Genomic DNA, 19682 nt, shown 5'->3' on the forward strand with positions numbered 1-19682 from the left:
CAAACAACTGGAAAAGTTATGTTCATTCATTGGTCACTGTTGTTAACTCTGTGTGAGTTAATATTTGTTCTCTGTGTGTCTAGTTGAAGAAAAGTGGAAAGGAACCCAAAGCCGCAGCTGAAATTGTGCTGGGAGGCGTGTCTTATAAAACCAAGGCGAGAGACTCGTTTTACAACACAATAACAATACTGCAAATACTGCTAATAAGCTGTATGTTCAAAGAGTGATTCTTTCTCTCTTTAAAGGTATGTGATCGTTCAACATCTCCTCGGTGGAATGAAACATTTCAAATGCTGGTTCATGACCCTAAGAAGGAAATACTTGTCATTAAGGTAAGGAAAAAATATAACAAATACTGTTTTGCAACAAGTATTTGCAGGTAAATTGTCATTCAACAAGTTTAAAACTTAGTTTAGTGGTTTGTTAAAATCTCTAACCCCAAGTATGCGCAATAGTAATTAAAAAAACTACTAAATATGATGCAATGTATTATTGTACTCACAGTGCAGGTCCTGGTATGTGTGTGTATACATATATATATATATATATATATATATATATATATATATATATATATATATAATAACATATACTGTTATTTCCTCACCTTCATGTATTGCTCCTCCCAATAGCTCTCCAGTGCCTGGGACCAACCAATGGGCTCTTTGGTTCTACCAATCAGAGAGCTGCTTTCAAAATCAGAGCTGCTGATGGACCAATGGTTCAGTCTGGATGGAGCTCTACCACAGAGTCAGATTCTACTCAGGGCACAACTAAAGGTTCGAACTGAAGTTACTTTTTTTCCAGAACAAACTTGTACCAACAAATTCCTTTAAACAGTAAAGAAGTTTTAAGTATCTCAAAGGTGTTTGAGAAACAATAGTGTACTGTGAGAAAAGTTCAAATGCTTCATATTTTACCATTATGACCCACATTATATCTGTTTAATCCAGATTTTGGATTCCAAGATGGCAGCTTTAGTAGCCATGGGTTCAGGCCCAGTGTTGAGTAATAAACAGACAGCCACCACTGGACAAATCAAGATTTCCATCTCCTTCCAGAAAAAGCTCATTGTGGTCATTCATGCATGCAGGTCTGCTAACTCATTGTACTGTCCTGTGTATAGTCTTGTTATTATTTTAAAGGAATATTCTGGGTTTAATACAACATAAAGGATTGGTTCACCCAATATTAAAATTGATTTATTCACCCTGGAACACAAAAGCAGATGTTTTGAGGGATGTTCACTCTGTTTTTTTCCATACAGTGAAAGCATAGTTGGACATAGCAAAGATGCTCTAAACGTGATGAAAAAGCAACATAAATGTAGCAGAAAAGTTGTCAATATGGCTTGTGCTGTAGTACAAGTCTAACACTTAAACATTACAAGAGTTAGCATAAGAGTGTTGTAATAGTATCACTCACCAGCCTCTACGAAGTTTCATTTATATCCAATAAAATATATCTATACATCCACTAAATCCAAACTCTCTTGGGGACACAGAGGGGACGTGATGTAACTTTTGGTAAAAATGTAAGCACATTTTTAAATAAAAAAAAAAAAAATTATATATATATATATATAAAAAAAGTTATAACTTTTGATTGCTTTGTCGTATGAACACAATTTTTTTTCCTCAGATACAGGTGACATGATTGGGAACAAACACGTTTTTCGGACCCACCTTATTTACACCCAGAGATATATAATGTCAAAAAGGAAAAATTATTTAAAAAAAAAAAAGTAAATTCTTGGCTCAATTTCTTTTTTTTTTTTACAGCAGTTTCTGAGAGTCTCAGAATGTATCATAATCTATCATTAAAAAAATTGAAACGTTTTCTTTACAATAATATTAAATACTTTGTATAATAGACCCTCCTTGTTTTTTTTGTTTTTTTTAAAAGCCTTTAATTTTGGGTGTGCCATTGAAACAGGAAATATTTAAAAACACCTTCAGAGCTTAAATGGTTCATCAGAACAGAGGTAGACCGATATATCGGTTTTACTGATTAATCGGTGCCGATAGTTGCTTTTTAGAACTATTGGTTAACAATAAAATCTTTGCCAATAGTTGCCAATAGTTTTGTTTCTCCTCCAGAGGATTATACAGTATAACAGTACAGTATAAAAACAATCACTGACACCTTGAGGGGATTTGCTGTAACTAAATGTTTCATCATTGGCAATATTCATCCATATTTTTATCCCCAATTCAATGCATATTTTTGTTATTTTTTATTAAATAAATCAAGTGTTCTAAATTGAAACGATGGCATGCAAAGAAAAATGTGACAATATGGAAACATGCCCGGTCAGCACATTATGGCGGCAACATCATTAAAAGCCTATTCTGGTTATATATATATATATATATATATATATATATAAAACACATGTCAAGTTACATGTGAGTCTACACAATTTTATTGTATTTTTTTATAAATATCATGAATTTCTAAGTCAAGAATATCAATTCGTTTTCTCAGGGTTACACCAAATAAACTGAACCGAATGTGCCATTTCATAAAAATGTCAAACTATTGATATTTAATGATGTGAAAAAAGATTGATTTGTTTTTAAAACTTCACACTCAGTCTTGAGGGTCTAAAGAGGTCTTCTCTGTTTTATGATTTTTGTCACATGACAATAAAATTGCTCCCTACATGTTGGTTACACCACCTGACTTTGATTTGGTGGATGAAAATAAAATATTTTCACTGCTTCTTTTTTTAAGAAATAATAATAATAATAATAATAATAATAGATTATTCTGCAATACTCGTTTACTTTGAAATAATTTTTTGACTTTCTCTGTATGGCTACACCACATGACACTTCTAAGCCCCAGAAAAATATATAAAAATGACTTTGAACTCGGTTATTGAGAACATGCTCATCATAGGAGAGGTGTGTTCAATTAATTGTTTTGTGTGAATTGCGTTTATGTATTTTATTTTATTCCCTTTTCTCCCAATTTGGCATGCCCAATTCCCACTACTTAGTAGATCCTTGTGGTGGTGTGGTTACTCACCTCAATCCGAGTGGTGGAGGACAAGTCTCAGTTGCCTTCGCTTCTGAAACCGTCAATCCGTGCATCTTATCACGTGGCTCGCTGTGCATGACACCGCGGAGACTCACAGCATGTGGAGGTTCATGCTACTCTCCGCGATCCACGCACAACTTATCACATGCCCCAGTGAGAGCGAGAACCACTAATCGCGACCACAAGGAGGTTACCCTATGTGACTCTACCCTCCCTAGCAACCGTGCCAGTTTTGGTTGCTTGGGAGACCTGGCTGGAATCAGCACGCCCTGGATTTGAACTTGTGACTCCAATACTCGCTGAGCTACCCAGGCCCCGTGTTTATATATTTTTGAACAATATATTAGACATGGAGCTGGGATAGGCTCCAGCCCCCCGCGACCCTGTACACAGGATAAGCGGTTGACGATGGATGGATGGATGGATGGATATTAGACATGGACAAAATATATCTATTTATATATATTATAGATTCATATATCTATAGATTTGTTTCCCTTTAATGTTTTACAATCAACAGTATGCCACGGTTGAGTTAAAGTTGCATTGAACCTAGAATATTCCTTAAATGTCTGGATAAGTGATCATGTATTTTTTCCAGTATCTCCTGTTTGAGGTGAAGTGAGGACTCTGTTGAATGCTGTTTTTGTGTGTTTAGGCGTCTGGTTACATCATCTAAGGACGGCTTGGACACCTACATCTCACTTATTCTGCTGCCAGATAAAAGCAAGGTCACAAAACGAAAGACGAGTGTGAAGAAGAAAAACCTGAACCCAGAGTACAATGAAAGGTGTGAAGACGTGTGTTTAAAGTTAGAACGGGTTTAATACAATTGTAATCTGTACTGCACAAACAACAAAGGACAATCGTTGTACGATTATGTTTGTTCGGACACACAATGGTATTCTTTGGAGTATCATGTAAATAAAAACCTTTGTAAATGAATACAGTAATCATTCCGTAATCCGTAGTATATATCGCAGTTACCATCTGATACCATCAGTGTAACAGAGTAGTTCAGATATATTTTCTATAATTAAATGTCATATTTGTTTTGTGTTTTGATTGTATGTCGTCAGATTCATAGTTTTGTGCATATTCTATCTCAGGTGTGAAGTCTTTTTTTACAGCTCTTGGCTCAGTGCACGTGTCATACTGTAATGTTCTTGTGTAGGTTTGAGTTTGATATGAGTGTGGAGGCGGCGCAGAGACGAGAGCTCCGTGTGTGTGTGAAAAACGCATCGTCGTCCTTCATGCATCGAGACAAAGACGTGATTGGCCAGGTCAGTTCAGCTGTACTAAAATATCCTGTAACTCTATAGCACTAAACAAAATTCATATTATTGTTACATGTTAGAATGGGTGACCCTAGAAAGCTTTGTATTTGGTAGAAACCAGGTTATATTTCACCGAAAAATCAAAACAAAACCATTTTTGTTTTTAATAGAAATGTTATTTTACTTATACAAAAGCCAACTTGTAGGACCATTAGGATTTTCTGCATTTTTAGGTTTAATGACAGTTAATGCAAATAAATCACATTCTGATTGCTATAATGCAAAGAAATAACATGATATAATATTTTAATTGTCAAGTATAGATTATATTCATCATTCTGTGTTTAATGTAGAGTTAATGTTGGTTTATTTATGTATACTTGTAGGTGCAAATAGACCTCGGGCATGTCGACTTACTGTCTGGAGTCACAGAATGGTAAGATCTGTAATACAATATACAAACATACCAATATTTTCCGAAAGCAGCAATTTTACATAGAATAAATCATATATGTTGATGTTTGATTCATTCTGATATCTGGTTGTGCAAAATGATTAAAATGAGAAATCTTGTAAAAACAAATATGGTTAAAAAACATGTATCAAGTCTGAAATAATTTCATTTTTGTCTCCATGTTAGTTTTATATATTAAAAAAACAATCTATAATATATATATATATAAAAAAAAGATTTAATGTCAAGTTAAAGTATTAAAATACTTTCTTTGCATCTCACACGCGTTGATTTTGAATTTCAAAGAGGTTTTAAAACATGTTATTCAAGGTTATTCAAAAAGTATTTTATTTATTCAAATATCATGAATTTTAAGTCACAAATATCAAGAAGTTGTCTCAGGGTTACAAACATTTGACCTGAACAAAATTGAGCCTTTTCTAATAAAAATTTCCAAATATCTGATATTTGTAAATTTTATATATATATATATATATATATATATATATATATTTTTTTCTTCTTCTTTTTTTTTCATAAAAACAATGTCTACCTGCAAGTTGGTTACACGACATTAACATGTTCATCATAACAGAGGATAGGCCAAGTAATTGTATGCGGGAACTGCGATTGTCAATAACCCATTTGTATTCAACATCCTCTAATACTTATTTACTTTCTCTGTCAGGTTTGATCTTAAAGAAGAGTACAACTGAACACTTGGCATCCAATCCTAAACCTCTTCCTGAAGTTCAACAGGTCAACATCGCTGCCATGTATTGCTGCCAATGCTTTTTTCCTCAAATCATACAATCATATATGTCCTCACATACATCTTTAAGAACAGAGGGTTTTTGAATCATATTGTTGCGATAATGACATGTCAAGAGTATTTACATTGAACGGTATTATATCAAAATGTATATATATACTGAAGTGGTAATACCTGTATAGATCAGTATCAGAGCATCTGATGTATTTACAGAGAAAAAATATTATGCAGGTGTGTGGAAAGGTTTTCATCAATTTACAATTGTTTAATATGGAAAAGTATGTTTTAGAATGAGTTTCACGCATAAAAAGGAATGACTTTCTTTTTTTGTTTTGTTTAAACTGTGAGAGTGATAGGGATTCTCAATTGTCCAAATGCTACTGGATTTATGGATAAGTTAGTCAAATGTTGACAACATGGAAAAATGGACCACTCGTTTTTGCAAATAATTGTGCAAAGATGTTTTATTTAAACAATTGTATATGTTGTCCCCTTGCATGTCAAAACAGCTGCTGTCTACACACATATCAAACTTGTGTAGCTTCTGTAGTCCGATGTGACGCCGAACATATTCACCTTCTTTTGTTGTTGATCTGAAACTATGATATTGAAGCCAGCTGGCATGTTACATTTTAGGCCTTAAAATAGTAATACTGGGTAGAAACACTTTTTTTGTGTTGCCAAGAGTTGATCTGTATTACACAGATCTAGACCACACACAAAACGCCTTATCAGTGTTTTATTTTGTACTTTTTAAATTTAGTTTCTTCGAGTTCTAAGTGGAGACATTGTATTGTGCTGCATTCCTTTTGTAACATTTATTCATTTTGTTTTCATTTCACTTTGTGTGCATGTTACACTTTTGTTTTACATTACAACATGCTTTAAACAGGGTTCCCACAGTCATGGAAAACCTGGAAATATCAATTAATAAAATGTGTTTCCCAGGTCTGAAAGGGTCACTGGATTTAATTAAATAAAGTGAATAAAAACGTTCTATTTGAAAATACCTCAAATATTTAATCGGCTAGATATTACTCTTAAAACTAGCTAAACTTAATCTCAAGCCATACTGATTACTGCACAAATTGTTCTTTTTTTCAATGCATCGGCCAAACTGATTCATAACTTGGTCTGAATGATTCATTAACGATGACAGATTTTTTTCAAACTCATCACTGGAAAGATTATGGAAAACTCAAGGAAATTCCTCGGTCAAAAAAAGTGGAAACCCTGTTTAACTGGTGTGTTGAGATTTCTACACAATGTTTAACCACCATGTTCTAGAGCACTATGCAATATTCATAATGTCACATTTCTGAATGTACTGCCATATATTCACAGCGCTTCATAATTAAGGTTGTATAGCCAGTTACATACTACATAAATCAAGAATAAAAAGACCTTACTGCGGATGTTTAATGATCTGATTTTTTATTTATAAAAGCAATGTCAGTTACTCCATGCACAGCTTTATTGATGATACACGGCAACGCACAAGGAAAGAATACAAATAATGTACATTTCCATGTCTGTGAAGTAATTGATGATTTGGTTAAAATCGGGCATTATTTGACACACTGAAGTTTTCTTCTGAACAGTTTCACAAAAAGACAGTGTGCAAACCACTTCATACATGAATATTACAATGACAACGTTTCCTTCTGGTATGAAGTAGAGTGCATTTTCTCTTTAAAGAGACATAATTCAGGCTTCAAACCATTTTGACTTGAAGGTCCTCTGCAGGTCTTTCCCTGCAAATCTCCAAACCATTCAGAACCATTTGAGTTTTATGTGAGGCTGGAAAAGGGAGTACATAATGTTAATAACCTGCCTTGAACAAATGCTCAGCAGAAATGGCTTTAGTCTGAGATTAATTCATCCCTGTAAAAGTTATTATATCATATTTGGAAACACTGTGTTTACCTGTCAATGAGCGAATCTCTCATAGTAGTTGCTATGGCACTGGGCTGTGTCTCACTTAATCTGAAGACGCTCTCGATGACGGACAGTTCAGTGCTCGTGGTGTCCAGTCCACAGAACGCACACCAGTCATTCACCACCATTCCTGCAGCAATCACCTCACTACCACGATTCACAGTTCCAGCCTTGAGAGGGAACAACACAAATTATGACTGTTTCAATTCACAGCAGTACATTTTAATGGTGGCCGTCACATAAATTTAAAGTTATTCTAGAGTAAATCTTTGGTAATTTTGTATTAGCCACAACTGTCATAAAAGAAATATAAATGTGTTTTATGGACAGTAGTAACAACTGTATTTATGTGGTAAGCATTGGGTTTCGGAATGAATTTGACTTTTTTTTAGACATTTTGAGCCATTTTACGGAGCTCCTTAGAGAGGGAGTAAATTTAGTAACTGAAATACTTATATTATAGGTTTTGCAATTCATCCCATACAAAAAAATACAGTTTTACTGTAATACTACAGTTTCACTACAGTTTTTTTTGTGGTACAGAAAGTACAAAAATTTGTTCTTTTATCTAAAAGGTCATTGGCTCTTGAACATTGGGCACTCAGAGCTTCTTGACCCATCAAAGTTTTATTTATTTTATCCCCAATTTTGGAATGCCCAATTCCCACGACTCGCTAGGTCCTCGTTTTGGCGCAGTTACTCACCTCAATCCGGGTGGCGGAGGACAAGTCTCTGCTTCTGAGGTTCTCAATCCGCGCATCTTATCATGTGGCTTGCTGCGCATGACACTGCGGAGACTCCCAGGATGTGGAGGCTCATGCTACTCTACGCGATCCACACACAACTTACCACATGCCCCATTGAGAGCGAGAACCGCTTATTTGCAACCACGAAGAGGTTACCCTATGTGACTACCCTCCCTAGCAACCAGGCCAATTTGGTTGCTTAGGAGACCTGGCTGGTGTCACTCAGCACACCCTGAATTCGAACTTGCGACTCCAGGGGTGGTAGTAAGCGTCAATATTCGCCGAGATACCCAGGCCATCTTGCGTTCTAGAGTTGATTGACAGATGATGTCGCTTTCTAAAAGGTGATTGGCTATTTTAACTGTAAGGCGTGACTTATTTTCTACATCCGTTGAGCTCTTTAGTTGGGCTTTCCAATTTCTCCCATTCATTTTAATAGAAGTATCCCGTCTCTTCTAAATAATCTCTGGTGAACTTTTAGGAAAAATTCTTACTGCCACTGGTCCACGTCATCAGTACATTTGTACGATCGTTCGTTTAAAGACATTTTCTAAGAAAGTATGCAATTTTTTTGGGTTTAAATTAATAAGTCTACAAAAGGAATAAAATCTTCACAAATACTCTTAAGTGCCCATTCACTCAGTTTGATATGCGGTTTCACACGTGCTGTCTGCAGCAAAAGCAAAATTCCCTCCCGGTACTCTTATAATACTTATAAATTATAAATCTCTTATAAAATAAAAAATGACCATATTTCCTTAATGCATGTTCCCGGACATGTTGTAAAAGATTCATCAGTGCACATTATTCCAAATGAAAAAAATGTTGTCCATGTATCAAAATGTAAAAACACCCCTTCAACTACTTGACTCCATTCTGGTTTATAACATGCACATTTATTTTTATTTTTTAGCTCCAATCTTTTCTCAATGGAAAACTAATATTAGTTTCTCGCTAAATAGTCAGTTTCAGAAAAAATTTTTTTCATTTCTTAAAACTTCTTTAGAGAAGTATTTTTAAGTCACTTACCACTAAAGGTACTTGCAGGAGTGATGAAAGTTCATCCTGATCTTCTATAGATGTTTTGGGGTGAACAAGACCTCCCTGGTTACTGAAGGCACAGTAACTACCCACAAGCACCTGCTCTGCAATCGTCTGCCGGAACACTTCTACCTTTAAAGTGTCTGCTAACATTTCTTCAGTTTCCTGTATAACAATAATTCACTAAAATGAGAAAACACTGATTTGCAACATAAATCCAAACTTGAAATAGGCTAATGAAATGGCAAAGCCCACCAAATGAACTTTTTATGAAAGAGGAATACATTTAGAAGAGGTTAGATTTAACGTAGTATTCCATGAGGGGTCTTCTTACTCTGTCAAGATCAGGATGGACTAAAGCAACATAGTCATTACAAGCGATGACGTTTCCCAGTGCAGAAAGTCGCTCTTCAACCCTCTGAATGCGCACTGACTCTGGCAGGCAGTTCCTGATGTGCTGTAACTCTTGATCTGTTGTGTTATTGGGCACCATGAGACCATGACGATTTCCTGCGAAATGAAGACGTCATTAAGAGTGAGTGTCCCTAAACAGCCTTCATACATATGAAATATCTATTAAGCATTATGTATGAGAGCATATCACTAAATAAAGTACGAGACCTAATCTGAACCCGCAAGACATTAAAAATATATCTTTCAAAGGAAAGCGTTCTTGCAGTCAACAATAGTGTATCTCAAAATGAGTTAGATATTGTCGTACCCACACACATTCGGCCAATAATTCGACATCCTGCTATGGAGGCGTGAACAACCGGTACTGTTTCTGAAAGTTCACCTTCAAAGACACTGAAATATAAAAAGCACAGGTTATTTATTTTAGCTTAAATGCAAAATACTAAAATTAGGATTAGAATGTCTCAATCAGAGAAGTGATGAGTTTAAAGGGATAATTGACCCCAAATTAAAATCCTCTCTCACCCCCATACCATCCCAGAGGTGTGACTTACTTTCTTCTGATGAACACAAAATAATATTTTTAGATGAATATCTGAGCTCTGTAGGTCCATACAATGTAAATGAACGGTGACCAAAACTTTGAAGCTCTAAAAAGCAGCATGAAAATAACCCATACGACTCAAGTGTTTAAATCAATATCTTCAGGGGCGATATGATAATTGTAGGTGAGGAACAAGTATTTATTTTTACTAAAAACTCTCCTCACTTCCCAGTAGGTGGTGGAACGCATGAAGAATGCCAATCACCAAAAACAAAAAAAAAAAGAGTGGAGATTTATAGTAAAAAAGGATTTAAATATTGATCAGTTTCTCACCCACACCTATCATATCGCTTAAGAAGATATGGATTTAACCACTGGAGTTGTATTGATTAATTTTATGCTGCCTTTATGTGCTTTAAAGATCTTCAAAGTTTTGGTCACCATTCACTTGCATTGTAAGGACCTACAGAGCGGAGATATTCTTCTAAAAATCATTGTGTTCTGCAGAAGAAAGAAAGTTATACACATCTCGGATGGCAAGTGGGTGAGTAAATGATGAGAGATAATTTAAATTTTGATTGAACTATCCCTTCAAGAGATGACAATAATTCAGAAGTTATTTATGCGAGTATATGCTCATTTAATTTCAGACTTACCTGTAAAAGTTTTCTGACCCGCCAATTGCAACCAGGCAGTATGTGTTGGTGAGCTTGGCAAAGCAGCCAATTTCATTATTCTTTTCAAATGATGCACGGACTGCCATTTTTCTACTACTGAACGTTTGCAAAACTGTTGGGAAACAAAATTCATATTGAGATCCATAAAACTCTAAACTCCAAAAGTCTTATTATAAACAAAATGGCACCTAGATACCTTCTTCAAATGTCCTCCATAAAAAATATCAGGTCTACTTATGTTTGGGGGTTTCCAGATATAAAACATGAAATTCACGTATTGGTATATAACAGGATAGAATACTACACTCCTGCCAGCTGTTTATTTGTATACGTTTCATTGTATTTCTCTGCCATGTGTTTCTGTTACGAGCCAAATTGAGCCAAAACAGAAACATTACTACTGTGGATTATATATGATATATGTGGAAACATATCTGAACCGTACCTACTTTGTCATACAACAGGCGGGTTAAAGCTTCAATGAAATCTGCTGCTGGGTTTTGACAAGTTCGAAGGAACATTTAAAATTATTTTATAAAACATATAAACCAACATTATTGTTAAACGCGTTATAAATAACTTTCAATTAGCCGTGGCTGTCGTTAGCAGCCGGCTACACGAAGTTAACAAGTTCTCCGGGCAATATTTGCTAACAATTTTGTGGCTTAAAAAGGCAATTTACATAAAAAAATCATATTGAAGTCTAAATCTAACGGTTTTCTATACTGCTATTGTGATTAAATATAATATAATCTTATAATTACCGATTTGCACTCTCTTGCGTTGGTATCCGTGTCCCACGTGTTCACTTCACTTCCTATGCGTGCTGATGTCAATGCGTGCTACCACCAAACGTGCTACGTCACTCAATGCTGGTCACGTGTAACCTGCGTGAAACAATGCTGCGTTTTTGTTTTGATTCTCAGCTATTAAGTTCTCGGATCCTTATTTTTTGAAGAATGTATGATTTTTGATAAATGCCTATGATAAAGGCAGTGTTTTAATAAATAACATTACAGTTAGACAGACAGATAGATCGATAGACAGACAGACAGACAGACAGACAGACATATAGATAGATAGATAGATAGATAGATAGATAGATAGATAGATAGATAGATAGATAGATAGATAGAAAGACAGACCGATAGATCAACAGACAGACAAATAGACAGACAGATAGATAGTGAATCAATTTAATATTAAGTAAATAAACAACAACGAAAAAAGTTAGGTGAGAACACAAAGGAAATAAAAGTACAAATGAAGAATAAATAACATGAATATATTAAAAAAGATATTCAAATGTCTTTGGTAATAAATGTCTTTGTAAAATTCACAAATATAGTGTACTGGCTAATTCCACTTATTAGCATAAAATATATATTTTTATTTTTTTTAAATATGTTTTTAAATAATATATATATATATATTATTTAAAAACATATTTAGCTTAGAAAAGTTATTGTTGTTGTCCAAATTGCTTATATGACTGGAGTCTACTGTAAGCATGCTTTTCAACTGCAAACCTGCATAGCAACCGGACACACCTCTCCTGGCTCAGTGGATTTGTGAGCCAATCACGGTTTAGTTTTATCGTGACGTCGTGTTTGTGGACACTTCCATTAGCCGGTCATCTGCGACACGTCACTGCTGCAGCGCGCGCTCGTGACCCGCAGACGTCCACCCTGCGTTTTCTGCCTGGAAACATAATACGAGCTGATCGGAGCTGTGAAAACGCAAGACTCCGGGGTCTGGAGCTGTCGTTGGGTAAAGTCTTGCTGTGCCTCGGCTCGTTCACGCAATATTATTGATCTGTTTTTATCCCAGCCAAGGTGACAAATGCTCCATAAGCGCATGCTGTGTATGAAGGTCTAACAGTGGTCTCAACACATTACTGTCCTGCTAGTTTTAAGAAGGGCACTGTTGTAGTCAAGCCGAAACGCTCTGACAGACAGCTGCTGGATATTATCATTAACGTCTTACTGAACAATTAAGGACACTAAAATGTAAGTTCCAAAAAGTACCATAGTACTTCCATAGTTTTTGAACATGTACCATGGCAATACTACTGTGTTTTGGCCACAAACCATGGACATTATTTGGTCTTGAACCTTGTTTTTGGCCTCGAAAAATAGTAGTGCCATGTTTTTTTAGACTATGTACTATAGCAATACATTGGTATTTTGGCCACGTACCATGGTAATACCATGCATTTTATTAAACATTTTTTGGACATGTTTTGAACATGTACCATGGCGTTTTGGAAACATCACGTTTTTTAAAAATTAATCATTTTTATTTTTTATATATATGCCGTCTTGATAAGATGGTGTTTTAAATATTTACCATGGTAATATCATGGTGTTTTAGACATGTGCTATGGCAATACTATGAGCTTTTGGCCAATAAATATGTGTTTATTTAGATCTACCACGATAGTACCATATTAAATTCCAATGTACCTTGGATTGCCATGTAAAAACCATGGTACATTGATGTGGTATTCATTCAGGACCATCGTATATATCATAGTACCATGGTATTACCATGTGATACTGTTACTGTACTTTGTTTTGAAAGGGTTGATCCTGTATAAAACAATTAAACCCATGTTATTTAGACCACTTCTAATTCATTAACAAAATAAAAATCTTTTTGTAACTGAATGTTAAATGACTTAAACCGATTTTCCACAGTGGGAATACAACTCTAAACAAAGTCTATTGTACTTTATTAAAGAAATGGGTTTGGAGAACAGTACCAATTCAGCCGCTGACCAGCGACAGAGGAATCAAGACAATCTTCCATCCCAAGGTGAGGTATCTTCATCCAGTGTCAACAATGACACTGGTCCTGACCCTGGAGACCCTCTGCATTCAGAGACTGAACTGCCCCAATGCAGAATGGGCACCAGAAAAGTAGACGACATGAGTTTTATGATCTCATGCACAAACTGGTACTAGAGATCTGAGCTGATGCACCATGAAAGAACCTCGGTGCCTGGTGAATTTGTGCTATAATCAGCATGGGACAACATAAGACAAGATGTTGCTGGCTAAGATGTAATGTTGTTTAAATGAGTTTTGTGTAATTTATCAGTAATACATTGTTCAATGTGTTTTGCTTAGGTTTGCATTTCATGTAATGTAAAACATATGGTGACTCTAACACAATCGGTTCTACCCAACAGCTGTGCACTTATCTATTGACTGCATGATATCAGACACAAACATTGTTACATACTGTAGTTGATATTCACCTATACTATTTGCACAAGTGAAATATGTATGCACAAGTATTATGGACATAATCGTCATATTATATCGTAAACATCCATCCAGTAATTATTAGACACGTGATATTTCTGTAATTTTATTTTATTGACATTTCTTTAAACATGGCGATATTAGATTACACAGTGTAAAACTGTATGCTCAAAGCCAAAAATAAAATGACTAATTGTTTATAGAATTAAAAACAGAATTTAACATATAAAACTTAAATTATATCTAATATTCGTCAATTTAAAATCACTCTCATTCTTAAGAATGATAACATTATGCATGACAATGTGAAATCATAGGCTACTGTTAGAGTGAAAGAAAAATACAAAAGGTTGAACTTTAATACGTTTCTGAAGTAAATAAAGTCTGTATTTACATGGCCGTTAAAAGCTGGACAAAAGCTGAGCAGACAGCAACATTTGACCTGTAAATCATTAGAAAATATCAACATTTTACAGTCAGAATCAGAATTGGTTGGTTTAAATTCTGTCAAAGGGGAATAAAAACAATTATATACACCAATACAGTTTAAATTCCCCTGTGGTCAGTCAAGAAATATTACTCAACAAAAATGTTTAAAGCTATCTCGGATAAAATCTCCATTAAAATGAACCTTCTGTAATCAAAAGCATAAATACAGTGGGTTCCTTGACTACCTCTGATATGTTTGTCCTATTGTTAGTCTCATAAAAGTACCATTAAAAAACAAAAGGCAACAGCAGCTCAGGTTAAAAGTGACTGTTGTCCAAAGCCACAATCATACCCATTAAAAAAAGAGGCAAGTTACCAGAGAATTCCTATTTCTGTATCTCCCTGTACAGTTCTGTTAATAATTTTTTGTGCAACTAATGTGGTTATAGGCATGGCTTCACCTTAATTTCAAACTAAACTGTGTAGAATACCCTTATGTCCCCATTGATGATAAATAAATAGCTTTTCATATGATACGCCTCTATCGGTACAAAGCTTTCACATGAACCTATACGATAAACATTTCTAAAGATATCCACCTGTAATAAATACACTTTAGTTCTTTAAAAGTTTCACTTCTCACATTAGGTTTGTTGAATGTTAAATGTGTTAATATATACACATCATACTGGCTTGCTTAATGCTTTTCAGAATTCCATATGAAATTGGCATGGTCCATAACCTGAACATCCTGTTTCTACCAAAAATGTGTGAATAAAATAGTGCAGATTCAAACAAATAGAAACTATGTCTCTGGACTTCATTCTGAGAGTTGATTAATCATATATATTGCAATTTAAATAATCCAAATCTTAAAATAGCCTAGTTAGACTACTTAAACCAGCACTGCCATATGATTTTGCTTACATCACAAGACATCCTTATACTAAGGAATATACTTAAACACTAATAGGGATACACCACTATAGTGTATGTAGAGCCAAGCATTTAAACTGCTATACAAGTAGTCGCAGACAAGTATAATAAACACATAACGAATTTTAAGCATGGAACACACTCTTTTGTGCCACATTGTCCAAATCAGTCCACATCTTACAGTAAATCATCACGCGGTTCATCTCGTCCACTAACACCAGCTCATCGGACAGTTCAGATTTGAGGAAGACAATTGCTGAAGCACAGTGTTCCATTTAAAATACTCCCACCCAGAACTTCCTGTACCCGAGACATTAGAAGACTTGCCACATTGCTTGTTTGAACATGCAGGTGCTCTAGATTCAGAGTAGTTGACAAATAAAAATGCCTATTTGAAAGACAATAACATAGAGTCTTTCCCAAGTGGGCTCAAACATGTAAAATCTGCTCTAGTTTCATGCCATTTCTCTACCCACGACCAGTCTGCTTACACAACAGATCCAAAAACTGATATGAAAATTAGGGCAGCAAAAATAAATGGTAACGCAATGTTTTCACTTAGTTAAAGGCATTGATTTATGTCAAAGGATGCACAATTCATGAAACATCTCCGCATAGACGTGGAAAGAAATGTATATAAGCAGTGTTCTGTGTGCCATAGTGGACTTTTAGACAAGGCACGATGTCTTAAAGGGGTTCAGTCGCATAACCCCACTGCCAATATTCCAAAAAACATCATTACAGTTTAAAAAAAATGTCCACAATTTTATGAGTCAATGCAAAGCAACGACAAACACCAGCATCCTTACACCAAATTCTTAAGACCACACTAATGGAAAAAGTACTAAAAGTACCAAGGCATTACCTTAAGTACTTTGTTGCTCTTTGAAGAACTTTGGAGTACACGTAAATGTCATGGTATTTGGGTCAATGACTAATACGTTTATAAGAGGTGATAAAAATTAGACATCTTAAAAAAAACAAACATGCAAATTCATTGCAATTATTATGTCCATTTTGGATTAATACGTTTTTGAAAAATATGTATAGCATTTAATACAAAGAATGTACTTTATAAAATATACAAAAATGTCAAGTGGTGTAACATCAAGTAAAAGGTATTAACCTCATAAGACTCCATGTCAAATGTGTGAACATTATGTTTTGGCTTCACTATAGACTATGCATAATTTAATTTCATTTAAACTGGCTGTTCTCAGTTCAGGACACTCTTGGTTGACATGAAAGGTTTACATTTTCAACGCACAGTGTCATGTGACAAAACAACATGGGGCCGGTGTCAGCGGAGTTTGTCTTTGGGAGAAATGGCAACAAACCTACATCTGATGAAAAACATAATGAAACCTCATTATGTTTTTATATTAAAACCTGTTTGAGACAAATGAGTAGTCTCTAGTTTAATCAGATATTACTTTTTAAAAATGTCATCGGTTTATCGGGAAACAGCATGCTGTTAACCACAATGACCACATACTTGGACTATAAGCTCATTTATTTTTTAAATATCCAATATTCACTGTGCATTATCACATTAAGAATCAATGGTTGCATCCAAAAGCTGGACAAAAGATTTATATGGAGTTAGGATGAAAATGAGGTGCATTTTTAAACTGATCCGAGACCAGTGCAGACAGACAGCACACTGGAGGTTAAGTCATTCCCTAATTAGGGAGCAAGGGAGCATCCTATAGCTTTCCTATGCAGCCAAGTGCATTCACTCCTAACATCTGGTCAAAAGTTACATTTTTGGCTGCAGATGATGTTTGGACCATTCAATATGCTTCTCAATTTATCATGCACAATATGGTTGGCAGTCACGCTCTGGTCTCAGAAGTTTAAAATACTTTGCTTGCACCTCGCATATATGTTAGTGTAGATAACTTAATTTCAAGGTAAAAAGTAGATTTTATAATATAGGGTTTTATAATACCTTATTTGACATGAACAAAATGTTCTATAAAAAAACAAATCTAAATATCTGTATTCAAGTAATTGTCATGTGAATTTAATGTTTTATATATTTGTGAATAACTTGATAGATCCGGACAGAAAATTAGCATCACTTCATTGACCTAATTATCATAGTACAATGGTTTATCCATTGATACCATTACTGTACCATGGTAGCACCACATCACTTTTTTTTTGTGAGGGCAGTAGTTTCCATTAGTGTGTTGCCTTATGAATGACTGGCTGTAGATCGTAGATACAATTCTATTAATGACTATTCATTTCTCATAAATCGCCATCATGTTGCATTGCACAGACAGCTCTAGTTTGACTTTCAAATCAGTGGTTATGTGATGGTTCCCGTTTAAAGAAGGCCCAAAAGCTTTTAAAGACATTCACACAAACACAAGAAAGTGAAATGTCCCTTTGGAAGACAAGAGCTTAGAGAAAAACCTTTTTTTTCCTTATCCAACAAGTACCACAAAACTTCAGAGTACCAAAAAGTTCACTCAACAGACAACAAGACTATTCAGAAAACATTCATGTAGTTTTAAATGTATTAACAGAATTGGTTGATCTGTTGGGCCACTATAGTTTTCACGTCCTTACAGACATATATGGCTAACTACAGAAGTGACGTAGTGTCACAAATACCACGCCAATGAAGCCAGCTTAATTAAAAAATATGGTAAAGCTTGACCCTCTGGCGTTTTTTGGAGCATTCCCAGACACATTAGAAACTTTAGAGTGGATGCTAGGTAGTTTCTGTTGTAGATCCATGATCCACTGAACTGTGAATACAATATGTACACTATTCTATGTGGAATAAAGAAAATGTGGCTTTTTTGTAAGTAAAAGTGTATTCTTACATGCAACCTTAATGTGTTAAGGCAAAAATGTAAATGTAAGACAGCTCAAATTATAAATATTTTGGTAAGTGAAACCTTACACTTTCGCCAAATCTACCATCTTACTATGCTGAATAAGATGCTACAAACCTTTAAAAAACCTGATATGCCTGAAGCTTTCTCAAGTTAATCAGAAAAGTTCCTTTTAAAATTTCAAAAACATCAATTATATCTCAGCTCCATCCAATGTGCAATGTATAAGATCCATTCCCACAAGAGATGAATGCAAACAGATGTGTAAATATGGGATGGCCAGACACACTTCACTGTTAACTGTTCACTGTAATCACAGCTGAACCAATAAACGCATCCGACAGACATTATGAGCCAAGTTTTAGACAATCCACATCGAACACGTGAAGTCACTTTAATGTAAAATGTACAGCATATTATGTTCATTCAAAGAGGATGGATGAACCATTGATAGATCATCTCCTGTAGGCAATGGGAACATTGCTATTTCATATTAAGATGTGTTACATGTTTAATAACATGTTCCTGGCTGGCACCAGTGTTTAAAATATTACATTTAGTGATAAATTAAGGTTATAACAGTAAACTGTGAAATAAGCGAAATATTGTTGATAAAATGTAGAGATCGTAGAAAAAGTCGTAATCATTCGTAATCGTAGAGCACTTAAGACTTTGCAGAAAAGGCCCATTTCAAAGTCACCATGAAGTCAACATGAAAATGACTCTACTTACTTTCTGAATACACATTCTTGTCTTGCGAACGACTCATCGAAATGTAATAACTTGCACCGCCTCTGAACCAACTTTCCTTTTTAGTTGATGCCACCAAGCCCTCTTAATTTTCATCCAACTACACTTTTCACAATCCAATCAATTCCTGATAAAGTCAATTCCGACCCAACATATTTTTCTCATCGGATATCCTGAAATATGTAGCATCATGGAAGTAAAATGGTTTTCATGTTGACTGTAAAATTTGACCCAAACAACCGTCTATAAATTACTCATCTAGAAACACATAATGCAAACGAAGAGGATGCAAAAGGGAGATCCTCTTTGTTACGACTGATAAAAACAGCAAAAGAAGAAGAGAAATCGAAGCAGAGTATAGTAAAAAACAGTGGGAGTAGGTGTCAAGATTGCCCTAGTTATTATAAATCAAGTTATTCCTACTCTGGAAATGGGTAGGCAGGTGAGAAAAGAAAAAATATAACTTGCAAATAAACATTCAGATTGATGCTATGAAGAGCCAGAATAGTTTTTAAAAAAATCCCCCCCCCTTGTTGAA

General features: G+C 35.0%; 2 protein-coding genes and 1 long non-coding RNA gene across 3 annotated transcripts in view; 2 read left to right on the forward strand and 1 right to left on the reverse strand.

The window, feature by feature from the left end:
• The window catches only part of LOC127646536 (uncharacterized), a 74882-nt gene extending 67917 nt beyond the window's left edge, over positions 1 to 6965 (forward strand). Inside the window, exons 69-76 of the mRNA XM_052130289.1 lie at positions 84 to 155; positions 246 to 332; positions 633 to 779; positions 954 to 1093; positions 3704 to 3835; positions 4220 to 4328; positions 4709 to 4758; positions 5465 to 6965. Coding sequence (XP_051986249.1) covers positions 84 to 155; positions 246 to 332; positions 633 to 779; positions 954 to 1093; positions 3704 to 3835; positions 4220 to 4328; positions 4709 to 4758; positions 5465 to 5492 — 765 coding nt within the window. The 3' untranslated portion in view covers positions 5493 to 6965. The remainder of the gene's footprint in view (positions 1 to 83; positions 156 to 245; positions 333 to 632; positions 780 to 953; positions 1094 to 3703; positions 3836 to 4219; positions 4329 to 4708; positions 4759 to 5464) is intronic.
• Positions 6964 to 11745, reverse strand: LOC127646545 (eukaryotic translation initiation factor 6-like). The gene is made up of 7 exons (XM_052130299.1): positions 11673 to 11745; positions 10888 to 11020; positions 9995 to 10080; positions 9608 to 9783; positions 9262 to 9438; positions 7475 to 7656; positions 6964 to 7348 (listed from the first exon to the last, which is right to left on the reverse strand). The coding sequence occupies exons 2-7, from the start codon at positions 10992 to 10994 to the stop codon at positions 7339 to 7341; spliced, it is 738 nt and encodes a 245-aa protein (XP_051986259.1). The 5' UTR covers positions 10995 to 11020; positions 11673 to 11745; the 3' UTR covers positions 6964 to 7338.
• Positions 11746 to 12573: 828 nt separating this feature from the next.
• LOC127646152 (uncharacterized) lies at positions 12574 to 14981 on the forward strand. Its single transcript, XR_007970893.1, has 2 exons — positions 12574 to 12917; positions 13651 to 14981. It is a non-coding gene; the product is annotated as an uncharacterized LOC127646152 (long non-coding RNA).
• The last annotated feature ends 4701 nt before the right edge of the window (positions 14982 to 19682 follow it).

The sequence above is a fragment of the Xyrauchen texanus genome, chromosome 7 (genome assembly GCF_025860055.1).
Source record: "Xyrauchen texanus isolate HMW12.3.18 chromosome 7, RBS_HiC_50CHRs, whole genome shotgun sequence".
Taxonomy (NCBI): domain Eukaryota; kingdom Metazoa; phylum Chordata; class Actinopteri; order Cypriniformes; family Catostomidae; genus Xyrauchen; species Xyrauchen texanus.